At 37.1% G+C, this 26,190-nt stretch overlaps 1 protein-coding gene across 1 annotated transcript in view; it reads left to right on the top strand.

The window, feature by feature from the left end:
* Window positions 1-26,190, top strand: part of Dgkb (diacylglycerol kinase beta) — a 750,451-nt gene that overhangs the window by 234,948 nt on the left and 489,313 nt on the right. The window contains exons 4-5 of the mRNA XM_052185925.1: window positions 1,205-1,358; window positions 24,220-24,360. Coding sequence (XP_052041885.1) covers window positions 1,205-1,358; window positions 24,220-24,360 — 295 coding nt within the window. The remainder of the gene's footprint in view (window positions 1-1,204; window positions 1,359-24,219; window positions 24,361-26,190) is intronic.

Below are 26,190 nucleotides of genomic sequence, written 5' to 3'. Positions count from 1 at the left end.
TCAAAATCTTCCCTTGTTCAGTAACTATACCTGTTTCTAGAAAACACCTTACTCTATGTGGCCTTTCAGTGATAAGAGTACTTACTAGTCAAGCCCAGTCAATATCTTCCACATACTTTTGTAGCCAAAACACCCCAGTTGTCTCCATTTCTCAGCAATAGTCATCTTACCTGTGAGAAGGCCTGCTTTCTGGAGCCTCCTGTGCAGTCACATTAAGTTCAAGGTGAGAATATAGCTTCCTTCTGTAGACTTTCAAGTGGCCCAGGACTCTTACCCTGAAATGATTGCCTTAAAATGAGTACAAATTGGAGAAGGCTTAAAGACTATATAATATGTTTTGTTAGAATTCTCTATGTGAATTTTTGAAAAGGTTAATCAATTCATGTTGGTTTTGATTTGACATTATTGTTGATCACATTTTACAATTTTCTTTTTTATATTGGATATTTTATGTATTTACATTTCAAATGTTATCCCCTTTTCAGGTTTCCCCTCCGGAACCCCACTCTCCCCTCCCCCTTCTCCTGCTTCTATGAGGATTCTCCCTTCCCACCCATCCACTCCTACCTCACCACCCTGGCATTCCCCTACACTGGGGAATGGAGCCTTCACAGGACCAAGGGCTTCACCTATTGATGCCAGACAATGCCATCCTCTGCTATGTATGCAGCTGGAGTCATGGTTCCCTCCATGTGTACTCTTTGATTGGTGGTTTAGTTCCTGGGAACTCAGGGTGTTGGGGGTCTGGTTAGTTGTAATTTTCAGAACAATGACCAATATTGGGAAGAAAAGAGGTGAAAATGTCAGTCATTCTATGTGCCTGATATATAGATATACGATACTACATCAGTTTGTTCACACTGTGTATCTGAGCCACTCAGCAGAACTCTGGGTTTGGAAATAGAATTTGTAATTGATGGAGGTGGAAAGAAAGTTTGAAATTTGAAAGGGTAAAATTTTATACAATATGGTTGCCATGGAGGTAGAAACAACTAACTAGAAACCATGTTACCTTTGTTCTACACTATCAAAAGTGTGACACATGTCTGCCATTGCCAACAATAGCTTTGAACAGCTAAGTCTTGGCCTCATCTTTCTTTTATAGACTTTGCTATAGAAAACACCTCAGGTAATTTATGAACATGGTAAAATGTCTTGCTATTTCAATGGATCTGAAATTACATGCTTAAATATGTTTTTTTAGACCATAGATTTTGAAGGCTTCAAGCTGTTCATGAAGACCTTTCTGGAAGCTGAGCTCCCGGATGATTTCACTGCCCACCTTTTCATGTCATTCAGCAACAAATTCCCCCATTCCAGCCCAAATGTAAAGAGCAAGCCTGCTCTGCTTTCAGGTGGTGAGTATGTTTCTGTAGAAATGCACATAAACTATGCCTTGTAAAGGAGACATGAGTATTACAACATTGAGGGAAGGAAATTTGTTTGAAAGTTGTCTGTGTGTCTACATGGAATTTATAATGGATAGTGATTTTTAAAATGTCCTCAGTAAAATAAGCAGTATAGAAAGTAGTTCACATTACCTTGATGACCTTAAGCCACATTTTCATCAAGTTTGGAATATTTTTTTTCAAAATTACTGAACAAATATAAACAACTATACATTTGAAAATATAATAAAGAGAATCTATATATAGGAAACATATAATATTTAAAAATCAATGGTGGAATCTATCATTACACACTTAAATTCATATCTGTGAGCTCAGAACATTTTTGATTTTTCTTAGTTACATTTTTGCACTATAGATATAGTCCAGTTAGGAAGACATATGTTTTGATGGATTTCCTCAAGAATATAAAACATGAACTTGTTTAGACGGTGATGGAGGACTGGAAAAATTATAGCAATAAAATTGAGAAAGCTGGAACAGTAGGCAGCCTATATGGTCCTTATATTGGAGGAACAAAAAAAAAAAAAAAAGAAAGAAAAGAAAAGGCGAGGGCCTGGGGCACAGTCTGAAATAAGAGCAGCATTAGACTGACTTAACTCACGGTCTTCTGTATAGAACTTCCTTCTTGTTTTCCTTTTATTGTATATTTTCTTTATTTATATTTTAAATGTTATCCCCTTTCCAGGTTTCCTCTCCAGAAACCTCCTATCATACTCCTCTTACCCCCTGCCTCTATGAGGGAGCTCCCCTACCCACCTATTCCTGCCTTCCCACCCTGGCATTCCCCATGATGGAGCATCAAATTCCCACTGGACCAAGGGCCACTCCTCCCACTGATGTCCAACAAGGCCATCCTCTGCTGCATATTTACATATTCAGCTGGAGCCATGAGTCCCTCCATGTGTACTCTGTGGTTGGAAGTCCAGTCCCTAGGAGATCGGGTGGGGGTGGGGAGTAATGGCTGGTTGACATTGTTGTTCCCTCCACCAGACTGCAAACCCCCTTAGCTCCTTCAGTCCCTTTTCCAACTCCTCTATCTAACTCAGTCCAATGGTTAGCTGTGAGCATCTGCCTCTGGATTTGTCAGGCTCTGACAGAGCCTCGCAGGAAACAGCCATATCAGGTTCCCTCCAGCAAGCATTTCCTAGCATCCTCAATAGGGTCCAGGTTTGGTGACTGTATGTGGGATGGATACTCAGTGGGGCAGTCTCTGGATGGACTTTTTTCAGCCTCTGTTTCACACTTTATCTCCATATTTCCTAGTATGAGTATTTTGTTTCCCCTTCTAAGAAGCACTTTGGTCTTCCTTCCTTTTGAGCTTCAAATGGTCTGTGAATTGTATCTTGCATATTCCGAGCTTTGGAGATAATATCCACTTTTCAGTGAGTGCATACCATGTGTGTTCTTTTCTGTCTGGATTACCTCACTCAGGAGGATATTTTAAAGTTCCACCCACTTGCCTGTGAATTTCATGAAGTCATTGTTTTTAATAGCTGAGTAGTACTCCATTGTGTAAATGTATCATATTTTCTGTATCCATTCCTCTTTTGAGGGACATCTGGCTTCTTTCCAGCTTCTGGCTATTATGAATGTGGCTACTATGAACATAATGGAGCATGTGTCCTTATTATATGTTGGACCACCTTTTGGGTATATGCCCAGGAGTGGTATAGCTGGGTTCTCAGGTAGTACCATGTCCAATTTTCTGAGGAACCACCCGACTGATTTCCAGAGTAGTTGTACCAGCTTGCAACCCCACCAGCAATGGAGTAGTTTACCTCTTTCTCTACATCCTCACCAGCATCTGTTGTCATCTAAGGTTTTGATCTTAGCCATTCTTACTAACTGAGGTGGAATCTCAGAGTCATTTTGATTCGCATCTCCCTGATGACTAAGAATGCTGAACACTTCTTTAGGTGCCTCTTGGCCATTTCCTGAGTTTCCTCAATTGAGAATTCTTTGTTTAGCTCTGTTCCCCCATTTTTTTATTAGGGTTTTTTGGTTCTCTGGAATCTAACTTCTTGAGTTCTTTGTAAGTACTGGATATTAGCCCTCTATTGGGTGTAGGATTGTTAAAGATCTTTTCTTAATATGTTGGTTGTCATTTTGGTCTATTGATTGTGTCCTTTGCCTTACAGAAGCTGTGCAATTTTATGAGGTCCCATTTGTGGATCTTAGAGCATAAGCCACTGATGTTCTGTTCAGGAAATTTTCCCCTGTGCCCATGTGTTTGAGGCTTTCCCCCACTTTCTCTTCTATTAGATTCTGTGTATCTGGTTTTCTGTAGAACTTCCTTCTAAGCTTCCTCAGACCAGAAGCACATTAATGGACTTTAGTCTCAGACTTCTTAATACTAGGACACTTGTGCTTCACCAACTAGCAGGAGGTTCACTATGTCTAGTCATGGTTAGTGCTAACACTAGCTGGAGAAGAATCTCTGTTACCCAAATCCACTGTTGTAGGATGCACGCTAAAGGTATTGACCTTGTCTTTGCTCCCATATTCTCATCTCTGACAGTGCACCTCTTCAAACCTGACAGACATGAGGCTTGAGTGCTGCAATGTGGTCTAAAAGTTACATTCGCGTTCATTGATCTTAGGATTTGTTTTAATTTGGAGAATAAATGTATTTGTGTGATATCTATTAATATTTCCTTAATTAAAGATAAGTCCTCAGAGAAGTAAGGGCAATTGACTTATCACATGATAGCAAAGTAACTTGCTTTAAAAATATCTATCTTTAAATGCCAAACCTAAGTGATTTTTGAAGTATAGTACTATTTTCCACTGTTGGATTTCCTTGCAAATTGTTTCCTGGAAGTTAGCTGGAAGCTCACATCTGCCTCTGTTCATGTCATCATGCTGTGTCCCATGCTCTCTTAAACATTTCAGTACACAATCCTGAGAAAGTGAGAGTGAGAAAAACAGTATCGTTATGAAAATAATCCAAACAGTACAAATCCCTGAAAGCTCTGAGTGCCCAAGACAGACAGGCACTAACATGGAGTGCAGGCCGTAGTACCACTGAGAAGATGTAGGGACCAGGAGTGAGAGAAAAGTGTAATCCCTGCACTCTGACAACACAAGTTTTAAAACTATTTTAGAAAATAGATGATAGAACCATTATCAAACAATAAGCTGTGGCAATTTAATAATGCTCCTGCAACCTGACAAATTGTACTGTTTCCACACAAACCTTTCAGTGTTCTTTACATTAAAAATTTTAGGCATTATGTACAGTGACAAAGTTTGTGTATGCAAATAAGTATGTGTATAGCTACACTTTGTCACAGATCCCCTAATAATCTACATGGCATTTTGTGAAATGGAGAAATTAATCCTATGAAGACTTTTACTGTCACCTGTTCCACATTGCCTATTAACTATAATATTGGCTTTGAAATTGTGTAGTTCCTAAGATAGTAAAATAGATCTATCTTGCCACTTCTGCTTCAACAAAGTCTTGGGTACCTGATATGCCACTCCACTAAACAACTACTGATTTCTCTTCAATACTATGAAAATTACTGAATTGTAGATGTTATACTGTTCTTGCACACATTTCAACACTTTAGAATTCCTCTTTAGAATTTAGAGTAATGGTGATTCTCAGACACTCTACTATACTAAGATCTCCATTTCAGTCACCATGGCCTTAGTACGAAGAAAAATAAAAGAAAGAATTTTATAAATATGTATACTTTGGACTTGTACTGTCCAAGATTTCTTTAAGTGCGTCTCAGCCCTTGGAGATTCCTCTGTAGCCAATTCTCTCTTTAATTCTATACCCCATTATTTGGTTGGGTTTGTTGGTTTGTTGGTGGTTAGCTTCTTGAGTTCTGTATATATTTTGGATATTAGCCTTCTATGTGGTGTTAGTGAAGAATTTTTACCAATTTGTAGGTTGCAGGATTGTCCTATTGACTATGTACTTTGTCTTATAGAAGCTTTCCAGTTTCATGAGATCTGATTTATCAATTCTTGATCTTAGAGCCTGAGCCATTGGAATTCTGTTTACAAAATTTCCCCATGTCAATGAGTTCAAGTTTCTTTCCACCTTTCTCTTCTTTGATATTTGATGTATCTGATTTTATGTTGAGGTCCGTGATCCACTTTGACTTGAACTCTGTGTAAGGTAACAAATATAGATCTATTTTTATTTTTCTACATATGGACTACCAGTTAGACCGGCACCATTTATTGAAGATGGTGTCTTTTTTCCATTGTATAATTTTGGCTTTGGAACTCAAAGTCTCTTATCAACAGGGAAATAATTGATTCCATTAAGCTAACTAGTAATACATTGTGAGATGACTTGAGTATGCTTGGACCATGGGAAATGGCACTATTAGGTGCTGTAGCCTTGTTGAAAGCGGTGTGGCCTTGTAGGAGGAAGAATGTCACTATGGGTGTGTTGAGAATCCTGTTTTGGCTGCCTTCACATCAAGATGTACATCTCTCAGGTCCTTCTCCAGGACCATTTCTTATGCATACTGCCATGCTTCCCATCATGATGATAATGGACTGAACCTCTGAAACTGTAAGCCAGCCCCAATTAAATGTTGCCCTAATAGGTGTTGCATTGGTCATGGTGTTTGTTCACTTCAATAACACCCTAACTAAAACACTTGGTAAGCAAACTTTTTTTGTTATAGTTATGGAGTAATGAACTCAGATCACATTAGTGACTGAGCCATCCCCTATGCCCTGAATTTTTGTCTTTAGTTTTGTCTTGTTGATGTTTGTTTGTTTTATATTTTTAATTTATAATTACATCATTTCTCTCACCCCTTTCTTCTTCCAAACACTCCTTTATACCACTTTGCCCTCTTTCCAATTTATGTCCTCTTATTCCATTAAATATTGCTATGAATATGTGTTTATGCATAATGAATATATGTGTGTAGATGTATACACACATATGTATACATGTGTATACATGTGTACATATACATATACACATACATATATATATTCCTAGTCAGGGTTTCTATTCTTGTGCAAACATCACGACCAAAAAACAAGTTGGAGAGTAAAGGGTACATTAAGCTTACACTTCCACACTGCTGTTCATCACTAAAGGAAGTCAGGACTAGAACTCAAGCAGGTCAGAAAGCAGGAGCTGATGCAGAGGCCATGTTCCTTACTGGATTGCTTCCCCTGGCTTGCTGAGCCTGCTATCCTATAGAACCCAAGAATACCAGCCTAGAGATGGTACCATCCACAAGGGGCCCTCCCCCCTTGATCACTAATTGAGAAAATGCCCCACAGTTGGATCTCATGGAGGCACTTCTCCAACTGAAGCACCATTCTCTGTGATAACTCCAGCCTATGTCAAGTTAACACACAAAAACAACCAGTGCATATATGCAGCTCAGTTTGTGTGATGTTACTGTAGTATGTATGTTTTCATGTCTAAACATTTGTATTTGGATAATAAATTAGTGTGCCTTTCCCTGGAGACAACTATTTCTCCCATTCTCAGCATTCCTATAACAAGCCTGTAGTTCTTTGTATAAAACAGAAAGTCAACATTGTATAGCTGGAATAAGCAGGAAGACTGGATATTAGTATGAAAGGCTGAGCAAGGAATCTAAAAAGATAAATTGAGGTATTCAAATACATGCTTTAGTTTTTTTTATAATATACATATTATAAAATTCTTCTACCCAGAGAGCAGCAGAAAGAGAGAAGCTCTGCGGCCATATTCACTCCCTGCCAGGACAGAAAAGGGTCATGAGGTACTGTATCACCCTGAGCTTTAGATCGCTGGTGGTGCAAACCAGCAGGGGTCTGCCTGCACCAAAGAACTGAGCACATAGGTGGTTTGTCCTCCAGCCCGCTGGGCATGGGACCTGTGTCCTTCCCAGAGAGCAGTAGAGGAAGAGATTCCCCACGGCCATAGTTGCTCCCTGCCAGGACAGAAAAGCATCACTAGGTAGGGATCACCCTGAGCTTTAGGTCTCTGGGGGTGCAAATCTCCAGGGGTCTGCCTGCACTCAGGAACTGAGCACATAGGCGGTTTATCTGCAAGCGAGTCCGTTGTGGGACCTGTGTTCTATATGAGAATCAACAGAGGGAGTGACCCCCACCACACCATCTTCGCTCCATAACAGAGCAGTCAGAGAACACCTGGCTGACCTTGACAACCTAAGTATAACATTGCTTGAGGCAAGACTGAGAAGGGCTCCAAAGGCACAAAAGAGGTAGGCAGTATATCAGTAATCTGTGCCAGAGGAAACCCAGTCATCCAGTGTTGCAGAAATAATATTAAAGATCCACAGTAGGTTGAAGCATCAGCCAGTGACAATAAGACCATCTAACACCAGGGAGAACTAGATGGCTAAAGGCAAACGTAGGAACATTACTAACAGAAACCAAGGCATTTTGGCAGCATCTGAACCCAATTCTCCAACAATACCAAGTCCTGAATACCCCAACACACCAGAAAAATGAGAGTTGGATTTAAAAGCACTGGTAAGGATGCTGATAGAGGAACACATGAAGGACATAAATAAATCTCTTAAAGAAATTCAGGACAAAAATGATCAAAAGCTAGAAGCCCTTACAAGGGAAACACAAAAATCACTTAAAGAAATTCAGGAGAATATGGGTCAGAAGTTAGTAGCCAATAAGGAGGAAATGCAAAAATCACTTAAAAAAATACAGGAGAAGTTTGATCAACAGGCTGAAGTCATGAAAGAGGAAACACAAAAATCTCTTAAAGAATTAGAGGAAAACACAAGCAAGAAAATGACAGAACTGAGCAAAAACTTCCAGGATCTAAAAACAGAAGTAGAAACAACTAAGAAAGCACAAAGGGAGACAACTTTGGAGATAGAAAACCTTGGGAAGAAATCAGGGGACAAAGATGCAAATATCAACAACAGAATACAAGAGGTAGAAGAAAGAATCTCAGATGCCGAAGATACCATAGAAACAATGGAGTCAACAGTTAAAGAAAATGCAAAATGCAAAAAGCTTGTAACCCAAAACATCCAGGAAATCCAGGACACAATAAGAAAGCCAAATCTAAGGATTATAGGCATTGATGAGAGTGAAGATTTACAACTTAAATGGCCAGCAAATATCTTCAACAAAATTATGGAAGAAAACTTCCCTAACCTAAAGAGAGATGTGCCCATGAATATACAAGAAGCCTACAGAACTCCAAACAGACTGGACCAGAACAGACATACCTCCCGTCACATAATAATCAAAACCCCAAATGTACTAAACAAAGAAAGAATACTTAGGGCAGTAAGAGAAAAAGGGCAAGTAACATATAAAGGAAGACCTATCAGAATTACACCAGACTTCTCACCAGAGACCATGAAAGCTAGAAGATCCTGGGCAGAGCTCATGCAGACTCTAAGAGAACACAAATGCCAGCCGAGACTACTATACCCAGCGAAACTCTCAATTACTATAGATGGAGAAACCAAGATATTCCATGACAAAACCAAATTTACACAATATCTTTCCACAAACCCAGCCCTACAAAGGATAATAGGGGGAAAACACCATTACAACGAGGGAAACTATACCCTAGAAAAAGCAGGATATTAAGCGTCTTTCATCAAACCCAAATGAAGATAACCACACACGTATAAAATTAAAATAAAAAATGATAGGAAGCAATAACCACTACTACTTAATATCTCTTAACATCTTTATTGATATATTTTTTTTTATTTACATTTCAAATGATTTCCCCTTTTCTGGGTCCCCACTCCCCGCAAGTCCCATAAGCCCTCTTCCCTCCCTCTGTTCCTCTATCTACCCCTTCCCACTTCCCTGCTCTGGTATTCCCATATACTGTTACACTGAGTCTTTCCAGAACCAGGGGCCACTCCTCCATTCTTTTTGGACATCATTTAAAATGTGGATTATGTCTTGGGTATTCAAAGTTTCTAGGCTAATATCCACTTATCAGTGAGTGCATACCATGATTGATCTCTTGAGACTGTGTTACCTCACTTAGTATGATGTTCTCCAGCTCCATCCATTTGTCTAAGAATTTCATAAATTCATTGTTTCTAATGGCTGAATATTACTCCATTGTGTAAATATACCACATTTTTTGTATCCATTCCTCCGTTGAAGGACACCTGGGTTCTTTCCAGCTTCTGGCTATTAAAAAAATGTAAAAAAAAAAAAAAAAAAAAAAAAAAAGAGGGAAAATCCAGGAACAAGTGAGGGGTGAAACAAACAAACAAACAAACAAAAAAATCACCACTATCCACGGCCTACTAGTAAGTAGTGTTTGTGTGTGTATAATACAGAACTGTCAATGTATGAACTTCCCGGTGGGTCTGAGGACAATAAAAGTTGTTTGATCAAAAAAAATATATCTTTTAACATCAATGGATTCAATTCCCCAATAAAAAGACATAGACTAACAGACTGGTTACATAAATAGGACCCTACATTTTGCTACATACAGGAAACACACCTCAGTGTCAAAGTCAAAAACTAACTTAGAGTAAAAGGCTGGAAGGCAATTCTACAAGCAAATGGTCCCAGGAAACAAGCTGGAGTTGCCATTCTAATATCAGATAAAATTGACTTTCAACCTAGTGTCATCAAAAGAGACATGGAAGATCATTTCTTACTGGTCAAAGAAAAAATCCAACAAGAAGAACTCTCAATCCTGAACATCTATGCTCCAAATACAAGGGCACCCTCATTCATAAAAGAAACTTTACTAAAGTTCAAAGCACACATTGCACCTAACACAATAATTGTGGGTGACTTCAACACTCCACTCTCACCAATGGAATTTAATGGAAATGAAGGCACAACATACATAAATCAATGGGACACAATGAAAGCATTGCTAAGAGGAAAACTGATAGCTTCGAGTGCCTCCAAAAAGAAATTTGAGAGAGCATACACTAGAAGATTAACAGAACAACTGAAAGCCCTGGAACAAAAAGAAGCTAATTCACCTAGGAGGAGAAGAAGACAGGAAATCATCAAACTCAGGGCTGAAATCAATCAAGTAGAAACCAAGAGAACCATAAAAAGAATCAACAAAACCAAAAGCTGGTTCTTTGAAAAAATCAACAAGATAGATAAACCCTTAGCCAGACTAACCAAAGAGCACAGAGAAAGTATCCAAATTAACAAAATTAGAAATGAAAACGGAGATATTACAACAGACACCGAGGAAATTCAAATCATCAGATCCTACTACATAAACCTGTACTCAACACAACTGGAGAATCTGGAGGAAATGGACATTTTCTTAGACAGATACCAATTGCCAAAATTAAACCAGGATCAAATAGACCATCTAAAGAGACCCATAACCCATAAAGAAATAGAAGGGGTCATAGATAGCCTTCCAACCAAAAAAAAAAAGCACAGGACCAGATGGGTTCAGTGCAGAATTCTATCAGACCTTCAAAGAAGACTTAACACCAATACTCTTCAAACTATTCCACCAAATAGAAACAGAAGGACCACTACCCAATTCCTTCTATGAAGCCACTATTACGCTGATACCAGAACCACACAAAGATCCAATTAAGAAAGTGACAGACAAGTGGAACAATGGAATAGAATTGAAGATCCAGAAATGAATCCACACACCTATGGTCACTTGATCTTCGATAAAGGAGCCCAAAACATTCAGTGGAAAAAAAGATAGCCTTTTCAACAAATGGTGATGGATCAATTGGAGGTCAGCATGCAGAAGAATGTGAATTGATCCATTCTTATCTCCATGTACTAAACTTCACTCCAAGTGGATCAAGGACCTCCATATAAAACCAGACACACTGAAACTAATACGAAAGAAACTGGGGAAGACCCTTGAGGACATGGGCACAGGGGGAAAGTTCCTGAACAGATCACCAATAACTTATGCTCTAAGATCAAGAATTGACAAATGGGACCTCATAAAACTACAAAGTTTCTGTAAGGCAAAGGACACTGTTAAAAGGACAAAATGGCAAACATCAAATTGGGAAAGAATATTCACCAACCCTATATCTGATAGAGGGCTAATATCCAATATGTACAAAGAACTCAAGAAGTTAGACCACAGGGAACCAAATAACCCTATTAAAAATGGGGTACAGATCTAAACAAAGAATTTTCACCTGAAGAAATTCGGATGGCTGAGAAGCACCTTAAGAAGTGCTCAACATCATTAGTCATTAGGGAAATGCAAATCAAAACAATCCTAAGATTTCACCTTACACCAGTCAGAATGGCTAAGGACAAAAACTCAGGAGACAGCAGGTGTTGGCAAGATGTGGAGAAAGAGGAACACTCCTCCACTGCTGGTGGGGCTGTAAGATGATACAACCACTTTGCAAATCAGTCTGGAGTTTCCTCAGAAAACTGGACATGACACTTCCAGAGGAGCCTGCTATACCTCTCCTGGGCATATACCCAAAGGATTCCCCAGCATGCAATAAAGACACATGCTCCATTATGTTCATAGCAGCCTCATTTATAATAGTCAGAAGCTGGAAAGAACCCAGATGCCCCTTAAAGGAGGAATGGATACAGAAAATGTGGTATATTTACACAACTCAGCAATTAGAAACAATGAATTCACAAAATTTTTAGGTAAATGGTTTGATCTGGAAAATATCATCCTAAGTGAGGTAACCCAATCACAAAAGAATACACATGGAATGCAATCTCTGATAAGTGGATATTAATTAGCCCAGAAGCCCTGAATACCCAAGGCATAAATCGCATAACAAATGACTCCCATGAAGAAGTATGGAGAGGGTCCTGATCCTGGAAAGGCTTGATCTAGCATTGGAGGGGAATATAAGTACAGAGAAAAAGGAGGGAGGTGATTGGAGAAAGGATGGAGAGAAGGTTTATGGGACATTTGGGGAGGGGGGATCCGGGAAAGGGGAAATCATTTGGAATGTAAACAAAGAATATAGAAAATAAAAATATTAAAAAAATTCAAGCCCAATATCTAAACATAGTAAAAGCAATATACAGCAAAACTGTAGCCAACATCAAACTAAATGGAGAGAAACTTGAAGCAATCCCACTGAAATCAGTGACTAGACAAGGCTGCCCCCTCTCGCCATATCTTTTCAATATAGTTCTTGAAGTCCTAGCTAGAGCAATTAGACAACATAAGGAGGTCAAAGGGATACAAATTGGAAAGGAAGAAGTCAAAGTATCACTATTTGCAGATGATATGATAGTATACTTAAGTGACTCCAAAAACTCTACTAGAGAACTCCTACAGCTGATAAACAACTTCAGCAAAGTGGCTGGCTACAAAATCAACTCAAGCAAATGAGTAGCCTTTATATACTCAAAGGATAAGCAGACTGAGAAAGAAATTAGGGAAATGTCACCCTTTACAATAGTTACAAACAGCATAAAGTATCTTGGTATGACTCTAACAAAACAAGTGAAAGACCTATATGACAAGAACTTCAGATCTCTGAAGAAGGAAATCGAAGACAATCACAGAAAATGGAAAAATCTTCCATGCTCGTGGATTGGCAGGATTAATATAGTTAAAATGGCCATCTTGCCAAAGGCAATCTACAGATTCAATCTTCAAATTGAAGATTCAAATCCCAACCCAATTCTTCATAAAGCTAGAAAGAGCAATTCTCAAATTCATCTGGAATAACAAAAAACCCAGGATAGTTAAAACTATTCTCAACAGTAAAAGAACTTCTGGGGGATTCAGTATCCCAGACCTCAAACGTCACTACAGAGCAATAGTGATAAAAACTGCATGATATTGGTACAATGTCAGGCAAGCGGATCAATGGAATAGGATTGAAGACCCAGAAATGAACCAACACACCTATGGTCACTTGATCTTCGACAAAGGAGCTGAAAGCATCCAGTGGAAAAAAAGATAGTCTTTTCAACAAATGGTGCTGGTTCAATTGGAGGTCAGCATGCAGAAGAATGCGAATCAATCCATTCTTATCTCCTTGTACCAAGCTCAACTCCAAATGGATCAAGGACCTCCACATAAAACCTGACACACTGAAACTGAAAGAAAAGAAACTGGGGAAGACCCTGGAGGACATGGGCACAGGGGAAAAGTTCCTGAATAGAACACCAATAGCTTATGCTCTAAGATCAAGAATTGACAAATGGGACCTCATAAAACTACAAAGTTTCTGTAAGGCAAAGGACACTGTCAAAAGGACAAAATGTCAACCAACAGATTGGGAAAGGATCTTCCCCAACCCTAAATCCAACAGAGGACTAATATCTAATATATACAAAGAACTCAAGAAGGTAGAACCCAGAGAACCAAATAACCCCATTAAAAAGTGGGGTATGGAGCTAAACAAAGAATTTTCACGTGAAGAACTTTGGAGGGCTGAGAAACACTTTAAGAAATGTTCAACATCATTAATCATTAGGGAAATGCAAATCAAAACAACCGTAAGATTTCACCTCACACCAGTCAGAATGGCTAAGGTCAAAAACTCAGGAGACAGCAGGTGTTGGAGAGGATGTGGAGAAAGAGGAACACTCCTCCACTGCTGGTGGGATTGCAAGATTGTGCAACCACTTTGGAAATCAGTCTGGCCGTTCCTCAGAAATCGGGACATGATACTTCCTGCTATACCACTCCTGGCCATATACCCTGAGGATTCTTCAGTATGCATTAAGGACACATGCTCCACTATGTTCATAGCAGCCCTATTTGTAGTATCCAGAAGCTGGAAAGAACCCAGGTGTCCTTCAACGGAGGAATGGATACAAAAATGTGGTATATTTACACAATGGAGTAATATTCAGCCATTAGAAACAATGAATTCATGAAATTCTTAGACAAATGGATGGAGCTGGAGAACATCATACTAAGTGAGGTAACAGTCTCAAGAGATCAATCATGGTATGCACTCACTGATAAGTGGATATTAGCCTAGAAACTTTGATTACCCAAGACATAATCCACATATTAAATAATGTCCAAAAAGAATGGAGGAGTGGCCCCTGGTTCTGTAAAGACTCAATGCAACAGTATATGGGAATACCAGAACAGGGAAGTAGGAAGGGGTAGATGGAGGAACAGATGGAGGGAAGAGGGCTTATGGGACTTGTGAGGAGTGGGGACCCTAAAAGGGGAAATCATTTGAAATGTAAATAAAAAAATCAATAAAGGAAAAAATGTAAAAAAAAAATTCTCCTAAAGAAGCATTATATGCATTTTAAGATATTCTATTTATTTGGTAACACATAATAATTTCAAACATACACCTTACTCTATAAGTTGCCCTGGCTATGCTAGTGACCAACACAGCCTCCCTTTTCCAGTTCTTTATGATTTGCAGAGGGCAGTTTTCCCACCAAGTAACAAAATACAATTCAATTCAACCCTTTAATTTTAGAAGACAAAGGCCATGATCACCTGGCACACTGGCGTATTCTTGGTTAAGTGGCACCTTGTGTCAGTAGTGCACAGAGAAGCAAACCTGTTCCCCTCAAGGTGAGGATGCCAAACCCAAAGAGAAATGATGCTGGTGGGAAAACAAAGAAGCAGTCAGGGTGGAGGTGGGAGCAGGGCTCAGGACACAGAGCAGAGGCTGTCAGGGTTGGGGGAGGGGTGGAGTGGAAGCCAAGCCCAGGTGTGAATCAGATTTGCTTGTCATGCCTAGTTATGACTCTCTCCAAATGAGATTAGAGATAATTATATGATTTTAAGCCTGAAGGACATCACGTACCTGCTGATGTGAAAGATGTCCTGAAGAATGAGTCAGAAGCAGTAAAAAATCCAGAGGATACCTCATACTGAAAGAAATAATCCATGCACACATTAATTTGAAAAAGTTAATGTACCTTTTCATTTCTAAGTATTTCCATTGCGTCATGAAATACTTAATCAGGTTGAGTTTTTGATTTATGTGCATCCATATATCTAGATGAAAAGAGTGAAATCTAGCTCATTTCATGTTTTCCATGAAGTTGAAGAGTTATAGAATGCCTCTTGCTGACTCGAAAGGAGAAAAATATCAAGTTTTTAATAAGGAGGCTAATAAAGTAAGAACAGAAAATTATATATCAAGAACTTGATACTTGTAGCAAAGCATCTTTTTATAAATGGACATAAAAAAAATCCCGAGTTGCATTATTGTCTTGTGGTTTGTTGTGTGTGCAGGCATGTGTCTGTGTGTATACATGTGTGTATGTTTTTATGTGTCTGTGTTTTGTATTATGAAGCAACTTAACAGAGCTTTTATGGCTAAGGAACTACTTGAGTTTCTAGAAACGAACAAGTAGAAGACAGGGTCTCCTCACACTCAAATGCACAGACATTTGCAGTTGTATGACAGAATGAGGTAGCATGAAGTCAGTCTTTAAAATAATGTTCTGTAGATATCGACATAAATATAATTGCTCTTTTGAATGCAATAAGATTTGGAACTGGTGTCCAAATGCTCTAGAGAAGGCATCTAAAGATTTGTAGTCATTAGGGAATTCCTTTAATTATATAAACCCTTGCACATCTCATACTGCTTTAGAGACAGATTCATACTTGTAATTGCCCATATTTGTGATAGCTGTAATTTGAATTCAGTTTACTTCAACCAAAATTTTGCTGCAACCAATAAAATTTATATCTTCAGGACCATACACATGTCAGTTAAAAAAGAAGAGTCCTCTTTTTTTTGTAATTACTAAGTTGTTTCTTCATATATATATATATATATATATATATATATATATATATATATATATATACATGTGTGTGTGTGTGTGTGTGTGTGTGTGTGTGTGTGTGTGTTTCTGAATTTTCTCCCGGAATAAGTCTTCAAAATGTTACCATTTTTTTTATAAATTTAGTCTTCCCAGAATAAAAATTCAAAAAATATTTAAACCTTAATAATTGTATGTTAAATATCAGCATTATCTTAATATTTTTCTACTTCCATGTTAGAAAGCTTGTCATATACTAGCAAAAGTAAATAATACAGTTCATTCCACAGATGACCAGATCTGTCTGCTCATCATCTAACAAGGGAAGTTACGCAGGCTTATTTCACAGTAGCTAGAAAAAAAATTAAAAATACAGGGAAAGCTTGCGTTCTCTCATGACTCTATGAAAGTGAGGAGTTGAAATCGTTGGTCAGCACTACTTTACTGCTACTACTCATTGCCACTTTTAAATGTTTATTCTAAATGTGTTAATTCAGGTTTGTGTTTTCAAGCAGCATACAAGTTGTATATCTGGCATAAAAGTATAGATACGAAAATCATTCATAACCCACTGCAGCCAACTTGGATAAAATTTTTGTAAGTATGTTAGCATGTGTGTAAATACAGTGCAAACATTTATTCTATGCTCATTCACAAATGCATAATATTGTATTGTCTGATACAAGGAATGGCCAAAGTAAAGGATGAAAGTTGAGGATGCTCTGCTGTGGCCTCAACTCTTTATTTTTCTCTAATGCATTTTAGACAGTTTAAAGCACAGAAGTGTATTTCTGAGTGTCATTTGAATTGTACTCAAATAGACACTCTATGTTTTCTTAAAAGAGAATGATGAATGTTTCTATTTCACTGGGTTTAAAGAGTATAAAAATGTGTAGAAGCCTTAAATGTAAATACACTGTAAATATTCAATAAATGATGGCCTATCATCACTATTTATTGACCAGACTGTAGTCTAGTATTTTGGTTTGCACACATCATGATCAAATTTCTCTTTCATTTTAATTTATTTATATAATGTTATACATTCTGAATGAGGTGGCATGAGTTTAATTAATGTTATCAGAATCTACTTCATTGTACAGATTATGGGCAAATTGAAATAATGTTCGCTAACAAGTACTTTAATTTTTAATATCCATATAAGAAGGAATAAGTGGTCAGGAATTCACTATATATCTCAAGCTAATCTAGATCTCATGACCCTCTGCCTCATAAGTTGATGATATTGCAGGTGGATGGCACTGTAACCAGCTTTAGTCATCTTTCAGTTATCTATGTATACTAACAAGTCAAACAGTATCTGAATTTTCAAGCTCCATCTTAAGTGAGAGAATTTCTGTCTCAAAATACATAACAGAGAATTTTTGGGAAAATGATGCACGTCATCCTCTGCCTTCCATATCTGCACTGTGTGGAACAAGATATTATATGTAGCTATTGACTACTGGAAGGCACTCAAATTTAAATTAACTGAAGTAGAATTTACATTTCATTCACTAACTTGTGTCTGGCAAAAATTCCCGAGTTGCCCATGGTAATGTACTGTAGAATAGACACTTAAACCATTTCTATAATTACAGGAGTTTCATTTTGTTTAGTTTGGGACAGGATCTCATGTGACTCAGTGTTACGCTCAAACTTCCAGCATTGCCAAGACTTGTCTTGAACTCTTGGTCTTTTAGTTTCTAGCTCCCCAGTGCTAGCTGGTATGGCTAATGAAAGAATCTTGTTTTAGTACTTCTGAATTGAACCCAAAGTTCAGAATTAGATAGCATGTCTTTGATAGTTGACTCCTATGCAACTTTCTGACCAAGAATTGATATTACTCCCTGACTTTCATCCTTCCCATTGCCCATAAAAACCATGGGTTCAAAACAACCACTCTACCAAAATGTCGAACCCAACAAACAGAGGTATATTAGCATCACTCCTTAAAAGTGGTCTCTGTGCTCTGACACAAACATGCCTGCAATTCTTATTGGGTGCGCCTTAAGATTCTATAATTTGTATTGTTTATCCATATGCATACAGATGAAATCAGAGGGATTTGTCTTGTCCTTGTCACTGGTACCAGAGTACTGTTCCTCTGTCTATCCCCACCTTATGAAAAAAATCACATTTTATATTTGTTTATTATTGTGCCCCCTTTGCTGCTGGTTTTGTTAAGCAGGCACAAAAAGTAAATATAACTACACATTATATTAGGACAAGTATATTTTGCAGTTTAAGATGTTGATAATAATAATAATAATAATAATAATAATATAAACCACAGTATTATGTCAACTGTATTTATTTTTACCTATTTCTGACAATCAACGTGACCATCATTGTCAGTATTAGAGTATCATACTCTTCAATAAATTACTTAAAAAGACTGATGAATTTCTGCATGTTAGTAGGATTAACAAAACAGAAGACCTTTACTTCTAGTGTTACATTATCTTGTAGACTTAGAAACATAATTAATCTTGCATATTTCCATTAAAAAGGAAATGAATAAAAGTCATTATTTGGAATAGAATTGCTTGAAGACAATGCAAACTAAAGCAAATGCATTAAAAAAAAATGTGTTATCTGAGCCTCCTCTGTGGAACCTGTAACTTCACTCATGACTTTAGAGATAGAGAATTGAAAACCTGGCTAGTCTCAGCAATCTGGCGAGGTAGATGGCCATACTGGGCTTCATATGAACTGTTTCAAACAAAATGAAACAAAATAACAAAATACAAAAAGTAGGCAAATCAAACAAAGCAAACAAAGCTCATTTATTAAACACTGAACCTTGAGAAGCTGAGGAGATGACTCAGGATGAAAGCGCTTACCCTCCCAGCATGGAGTTTGATCCATAGCCACCACATAAGTGATAGGTTTTGGTTTACCTGTAATCATTGTGGTGGAGAATCAAATACAGGAAGACCCTAGGATCTTGCTAGCTACTCAGTGTAGCTGAATCTGTGAATTTCAGGCACTGAGAGTTTGCTTCTTTAAAGAATATTCTGGGAAAGTTTGAGAAAGACAGCTCATGCCAATTCCTAGCACAGACATGTATACACACACACACACACACACTTTTATGAAAGGCAGTTAACGGCAAGTGCTCATTAGCATGTCTGAGGTCCTGAGATTACTGATCCTCAGCAAGAGAAAAAAGAAACAAGTTACAAACATAGATCCTTCAAGCTTTTTCTTGAATGTCAATGTTTCTATGAGAACACACTGAGGGCCATGTTGTTGAAGAATGTAGTATAGACATTATTTAAGTTCACTAATGTTGTGTTTTATAATTACAGCTCTTTGGAAAACTTTTATAAATATACCCATATATGGTGTACCATAAATATACCCATAGATGGTGATATCATCTGTGAAAATACTCTTGAAGTTCAAATTATGTATGCCTAATCAAATTAATACACTACAGTTATAATTTTACCTTTCTTTTATATATATTTTTGTGTATTAAACGTGCCTGCACTATAGTTTAAAAGGATGTATGAATATACGTACTATGTATTTGCACTTGCTTCAGTTTTCTGTATTTTAAATCATAAAAGTACTTAAAGTCATAAAATCAAGACAAGTTAGAGAACCAGAAAGTTGATATCACTCACACAATCTTCAGAACTAAGAGCTAAATGCAACCCTTGAGGCAGGCTGTGTTTGTTTTATGTGACCTTCATGTTCACTTTCAATTTTTTTTAAAACACTATTTATTGGGAGACATAAATGTCATTGTTAGTGGAAAATAGAATTTGATTGTTTTTGTCAGAGCTTCCTGACACGTTGGATTTCACTTATCACCGCATTTGAGGATTTCTGGTCACAGCCCCAGCCACAGCCACACTGCTCTGTCATCATGTATCATCTCTCTATTCATGAGTGCAACATCCTAAAAGGACCTTAGAGAATTCTAACAAACAGAAATAAATAAGTGATAGGAGATATCTCCAGCTAGATTTGGGGAAAGACAGTAAGGGTAATGTCTAAATTATAAATATGACCTCTGTGAAGAAAGATTGAAGCACAATGACTGCTTTCAGAAAGTCAAAATATGACAGAGGACTTTTTATTTCCTAAGCAAGGCTGTGGTAGTCATGTAGTAGTCTTGGGAATAGGGATAAAACTGTTCAATTAATCATTTTCTTGAATTATTCACTTCAATTTTATTCAAATCTATAATGGATTGAAAAATGTTACTCAATGCAAAAAGAAACAATTAACTCAAAAAAAAAAAAGACATGGAAGAAACTAAATAACAATTAAGTAAGATAAACTATTTTGAAAATGTAACTACCATGTGGTTCCAGCTGAATTTCAACACAGATAGTGGAAGTGATTTTAATAGATTATGGAGGCATGGGAATAGAATGTTCATGTAGGCCATTGTGTTAGTCGTGGTTTCTATTGCTGGGACAAATCACAATGACCAAAAAGCAACTTGGCAAGGAAAGGGGTTTATTGGGCTTACAGTTCCACACTGTTAACCCATCACTGAAGGAAGCCATGGCAAGACTGAAACAGAGCAGGAACCTGGAACCAGATACTGATGCAGAGGCCATGGAGGAGTGTTGCTCACTGGCTTGCTCCTGTGGCTTGCTCATTCTGCTTTCCGATAGAACCCCGAATCACCAGCCCAAGGATGACAGTACCCACAATGGGCTGCCTTCCCCCAATCAATCGCTATTTTAAAAAAAAATACCTTGATGGTAGCTTGTAAAGACACATTTCTCTACTTAATTTTTCCTCTTTTTAGATAATTCTAGTTTGTATATCCATTTGACTCAAGACTAGCCAAACACTCACCAAACTTAGCAACTATAGACAGATGTTGACACTGAGGGCTTGTATGTAATGAAGAGGGTATGCAGGATTTAAACTGAGGCCTTTCTTGTTCTATTATATTTTCAAATCACACACACACACACACACACACACACACACAAACACAAACATAATGTCCTCACAAATACAAATTTAGGACATTAATAATGTTTACTTGTTTTTTTTTTTGTCAAAATTGTCTTGGAAGTTTAACTTTACTCAGATAAACCCTGTGGATAATTATGAAGAATACATATTTTATCACTCCAATTCATTTCAATTAGTGTTTTGGAAACATCTCTTAGTTTTTCAATGTACAGATTGCATATTTGACCAAATTCTTTCACTTGAAACATTTAAAACATGATAATGACAAATGCATATTCAAGCTCTTATTTACAAAATGTTAGCAGCATAAAGACAGCAATATTTATTTATATTCCAACAAATACAATAAAAACATTTTCATTCAAAATGTGGTGCTAAAAGTCTGTGGAGACAGAAAGTAGATGTCCAGCTGCCTGGTACTGAGTAGAGGGAGACAGAACAGCTGCTATTGATTGTAGGTATTTGGACAATGATAAAAATCTAATGTTCATGGTGGCAATGGTTGCCCAAGTCTATGAACAGGCTAAAAGCCATTGAGCTGTAAATTTTAAATGGTAGAATTACATGGGACATAAATGCTATATTCCTAACAAAACTGATATTTCTAAAAAAAAAAATGTGTTGTGACCAGAAAGGTGGATGTTTATAGACTTTCCCATAATACCCACTGCACACTGAAGCAAAAAGGAAATCGTGTGGCACTCATAGTTTCCATATTTTACTTTTAAAATAGTATTATGAAAATGAATAGACAGACAGCTTAACTCTTGAAGAAAAATGTACAACTTAACTTCCTTTGAAATAAGTTAGACAGTGTTCCTTTCGCCTTTGTTCTATTTTAAGACTTTGTGTTAAAGAGTTGAGTGGATGACATCATTTCGGGACTCTGGGCTGGGCATTTGGGACAAGGGTTAGGTCCCCAGCTTGATGACTCATGTCATAGTTCATGACTGTAATTTACTGTTTTGTGCACCAAATCTGGAATTATGGCCACTTCAAGGGTCAACACCACAATGCCTCCTATCATAAGTTAGAAGCCATGATGTCTGCAGCTGGCTAAACTTTAGTTGGCCAGTTATCATTATTTGGAAACTATTTACAGCTTAGTATTAACTTTAATTTTTTCCTTCCTTTGAAATAAAAAGAAAGATTAGTTTGTAGTGTGTAAGGAGTGTTCCTTGCAATATGAAGAAAATTAATTTCAAACTGTAGATCCCATTAAAAACTGAATGAAAGTAAGTGTTGGTGTGTAATGACATGTCATAGTAAGGCATGGAGGGAAGGGAGGAGGTAAAGAGTGTCCCATAGGTGAGGCTTTGTGCAATAGATTCAGGTGGAGGTTTTCCTGATGAAATTTTATGAAATAAGACATAATAGGACCAATGTAGGTTCATAGAAAATATTTGTGTTCCTAAAAATGCTACACATTATACTTATGTGCATCTAGGTTAAGGTGTAATTTCTTATCCTTACTTTCAATAGTGTCTATAAAGGAAAATACTGCCTAGGTTGGCAGGGTTGAATGGGGGAAGACAAGAGTGTATGCCTGAGTGAGACTCAGGGACAGCCATATTCATAAGTCATATTCATATTCATTGTGGCTTCTCTGTCAAATGAGGATAATATGGTCGACCTCACAAGGTTAACTTGAACATTAAGTGAAATGATGTGTGAAAGGCCCTGTTAGTGCTTCTAGCCTGGTATTAGAAACGCTCGAAATGAGATCTATTATTAGAGGCAACATCAGCAAAGATAAACATTGAAGATATTCTGTAAAACAGTTGATATTTGAGAATATCGTGACAGACAGATGAGATAAGAAGTGGAGAAAAAGTCAGAGTTGCAGACAGATCTCTCAGGGAGATTCGTGCCAAGGAAGGGCAGTTAGTCAAACTGCATTTGTTCAAATTATTCTTCCTCAGCTGTTTTCAGACTAAGAATCCATGAGACAGTCTACTAATCACCCTAGTCAAATACTTCTTGTCAAGGCTATACCATGGTTACAGTTGAAGTTTACATCAGGATTCTTCAGATGCTCGTGATTTGGTTTCAAAGGTTTCTCTGTGTGGTGAATTTTCTCTGTGAAGAAGCTCCTGTCACATTATCATCATCACACTGTGACCACTGTGATGATTGTGAACAAATATTTTATTTTTCTACAATTGTCTACAGGACAATTGATAAGGTTTCTGGGTAGTGAGATGGCCCAACAACTAACGGTAATTTGATCTGAGTTGCAACCCTGGAAATACGTGACAAGAAGTTGAAAGCAACAACCAAAATGATCCTGGGATCTCTATATGTGTGCCATAACATGCACATGTGTATTCACAAACAAAGGCACATACACTGAAATAAATAAATAAATAAATAAATAAATAAATAAATAAATAAATAAATAAAATGTAGCATTTTTAATAGCTCAAAAGTAATATGAAGACATTTTTTAATATACCAAGTCCCAGTGTTTAGATCTGGCTGACTTATAATTCACTGGGCTGGCCTTGAACTATATGCATCCAGTGAAGACCATATTAAAATCACACAGTTCTGTGCTCTGCCTTTTGTCAAAGTACCTATCATGCTGATTATGGTTCCTTTTTATATTCTGCTTATTCATTCCCATGGATAGTATGAAGCAGGTGGAATCCTAATTTATGGTGCTGGCAAATACGTATTTTATGAATGATTACTTTAACCTGATATATTAATCATAATATAACAGACTCACATTGCTTTTTTGGTGTTTATGAAAGGGCAATTTTGGTATTAGTAAGTTAACTTTTATTTTTCACTGACTAATACAAAGAACGGAAGATGAGCAATGGGTTCCTTGTGTGATATCTCTTTCCATTTTCTTACATGCTGGGGAAGCTAAGCTGACTCTCACATCCTTCAGTGGTAGACTACTCAGCCCCTGCCAGGGAACCCTGGAAATCTCCGTCCTATTTGCACCATTCACAGCATACATTGAAAGTTAATATATTGATGTTCTAGTGCATTTTATTGTCTTATATTTAATAAACACACACAGGGACATATACTTGCACGAACACACATATACATATATACATAAACATACACATGTGTTCACAATATGTAGTTATATTTCTTTTGATCATTTCATACTTGAGAGCACAGTGAATATTTTAGAATATTTTAAATAGATGAAGATACATCTATTTTGCAGGTCTGAGGATGAATAAGGGTGCCATCACTCCTCCGCGTTCTTCTCCAGCAAATACATGCTCCCCAGAAGTGATTCACCTCAAGGATATCGTCTGTTACCTGTCTCTTCTTGAAAGAGGAAGACCGGAGGATAAGCTTGAGTGTATGTTTTGGTAATTCCGTTTACTCACCAAGCTGGCATTTGGAGGAGAGATTGATTGTGTATTGATGTGATTATACTTGCCTAAACTGTTCATTTAAACTAGCTTGTTTAAAATTTAAGACACACAAAAAGAACAAAAAATCAAAAAACCAAAAGATCTTTTCTCAAAAACCAAGCAATCAAAAAGTTATTATTAAATTTAAATAAAATTGCATCTCAATTGTATGCATATGTTTTATTAAGAAGTATTGAAGTTTGCTTAACATGATGTGAATTCTATCTGAGCTTATCTGTCAATCAAATGGCTCCTAAATGCTTTGTCCTCAGCTCTTTTGAGTAAACAAGAAGTAATTGGAAACTTTGAAATGTATGGCAGAGCCTTTATTCCCCCTTATGAGGAAGACTTTCCAATTCTTCCAAACAGGAAGTGAAAAAAATCCCTCTCCCCTCTTGTTTGCATGAGTGCACACATCCCCACATCACCATGCATTCAAACCCCCCAAAACACACAATTTACACTCTTTTCCACGACAACCTCTCTTTGCCATTATGTTAGCACTGTCCTTGACAGTTTCTCAAATACCTGATATATAAGGCTTGCTTCTGTATACTAGTAATAATCAAGCAATATCTTTGTTTCTTTTGCAATACTACAGGTAGGAAATTTCTAAGCACCTAGTTAATGCTCTTTAATAAATTGCAGTGACTGAGCTCCGCCTGGTGGTAATATATACACATTGCAACTAAAGAGCATACTCTTCAAATGACTGTAACTGTAAAACTCATTATAACCACAGCAGGTGCTGTATATTCACCAACTAAATTAATCAGTAAAGATTAAAATGAATTAAAAATTTACTACCAAAACAATAGTAAAGATAATAAAACCAAACTTCCATATTTCTTAATAAAATTAAAATTACTGTACTGTATTAGATTTGTAATTACAAAATGTTTTAGTTAAATTTAATTGTAACTCTTTGATAGTAAGTCTCACAAGAAAAGAATTTACAATGATTATTTAGGAGTTACACCGGCTTAGGATATGAATGAACCATATAAATATTATTCTTCAAATATGTATTTATTATTCATAAACATTGAGTATTTGCATTTCAAGATTTATTTTGTGTTCCTAAGAATGTGTAGAGATCTCTCTCATTCCAAAGTAAACACTGAATTTCTCTTGAAGTGACAGCCAAAGAGAAAGTTTGCTCAGGTGTTGCCATTGCTGTTTGTAATGACGATGACCCACTGGTTTGGTGGACATCACTCTGACTGAACAGAAAATTATTCAGGAATTTTGTGTTTTTACTTTTTCCTTTAGAAATGCTTTATATTTTCCTTCGTCAAAGAATCAAATGTACCCATCAACCATTTTCTCAAGAATTTGTTTTTTTAACCAGTTTTCATTTGTACATTTACAAATTCCCAATATTCGTTTGCATTTTCACTTTCTAGATTTTTTCTTGGTAAGATATACATTAATAGTGTCTGATGAACTACACCGCTACTTTCAAGAGAGTTATGCTGTATTAAGCATAAGATGTACCAGAACTGAAAAGAAGAAATGGTGATTAGAAGGAGTGGAAGTGACTATGATGAGGAATGTAAAATAGTTACTAGTGAGGGAGAGAATTGAATTCGGACCTTCCTTTGATGTAGCTAAAAGAAAATGATACGTACACACCTTGGTTTAGGTCAGACATTCCCACATAGGCACCCACCAGATTTACTTGCCAGACCTGTATGCATAGATTACTGGGTGCCCCTCAATGTGGCACCTGATAATTGGCTAATTAAAACAAATGGGCATGAGCTGAAAGCTTT

Source organism: Apodemus sylvaticus, chromosome 6, assembly GCF_947179515.1.
Source record: "Apodemus sylvaticus chromosome 6, mApoSyl1.1, whole genome shotgun sequence".
Lineage (NCBI taxonomy): Eukaryota > Metazoa > Chordata > Mammalia > Rodentia > Muridae > Apodemus > Apodemus sylvaticus.
This window is presented reverse-complemented; position numbering and strand designations above follow the sequence as displayed.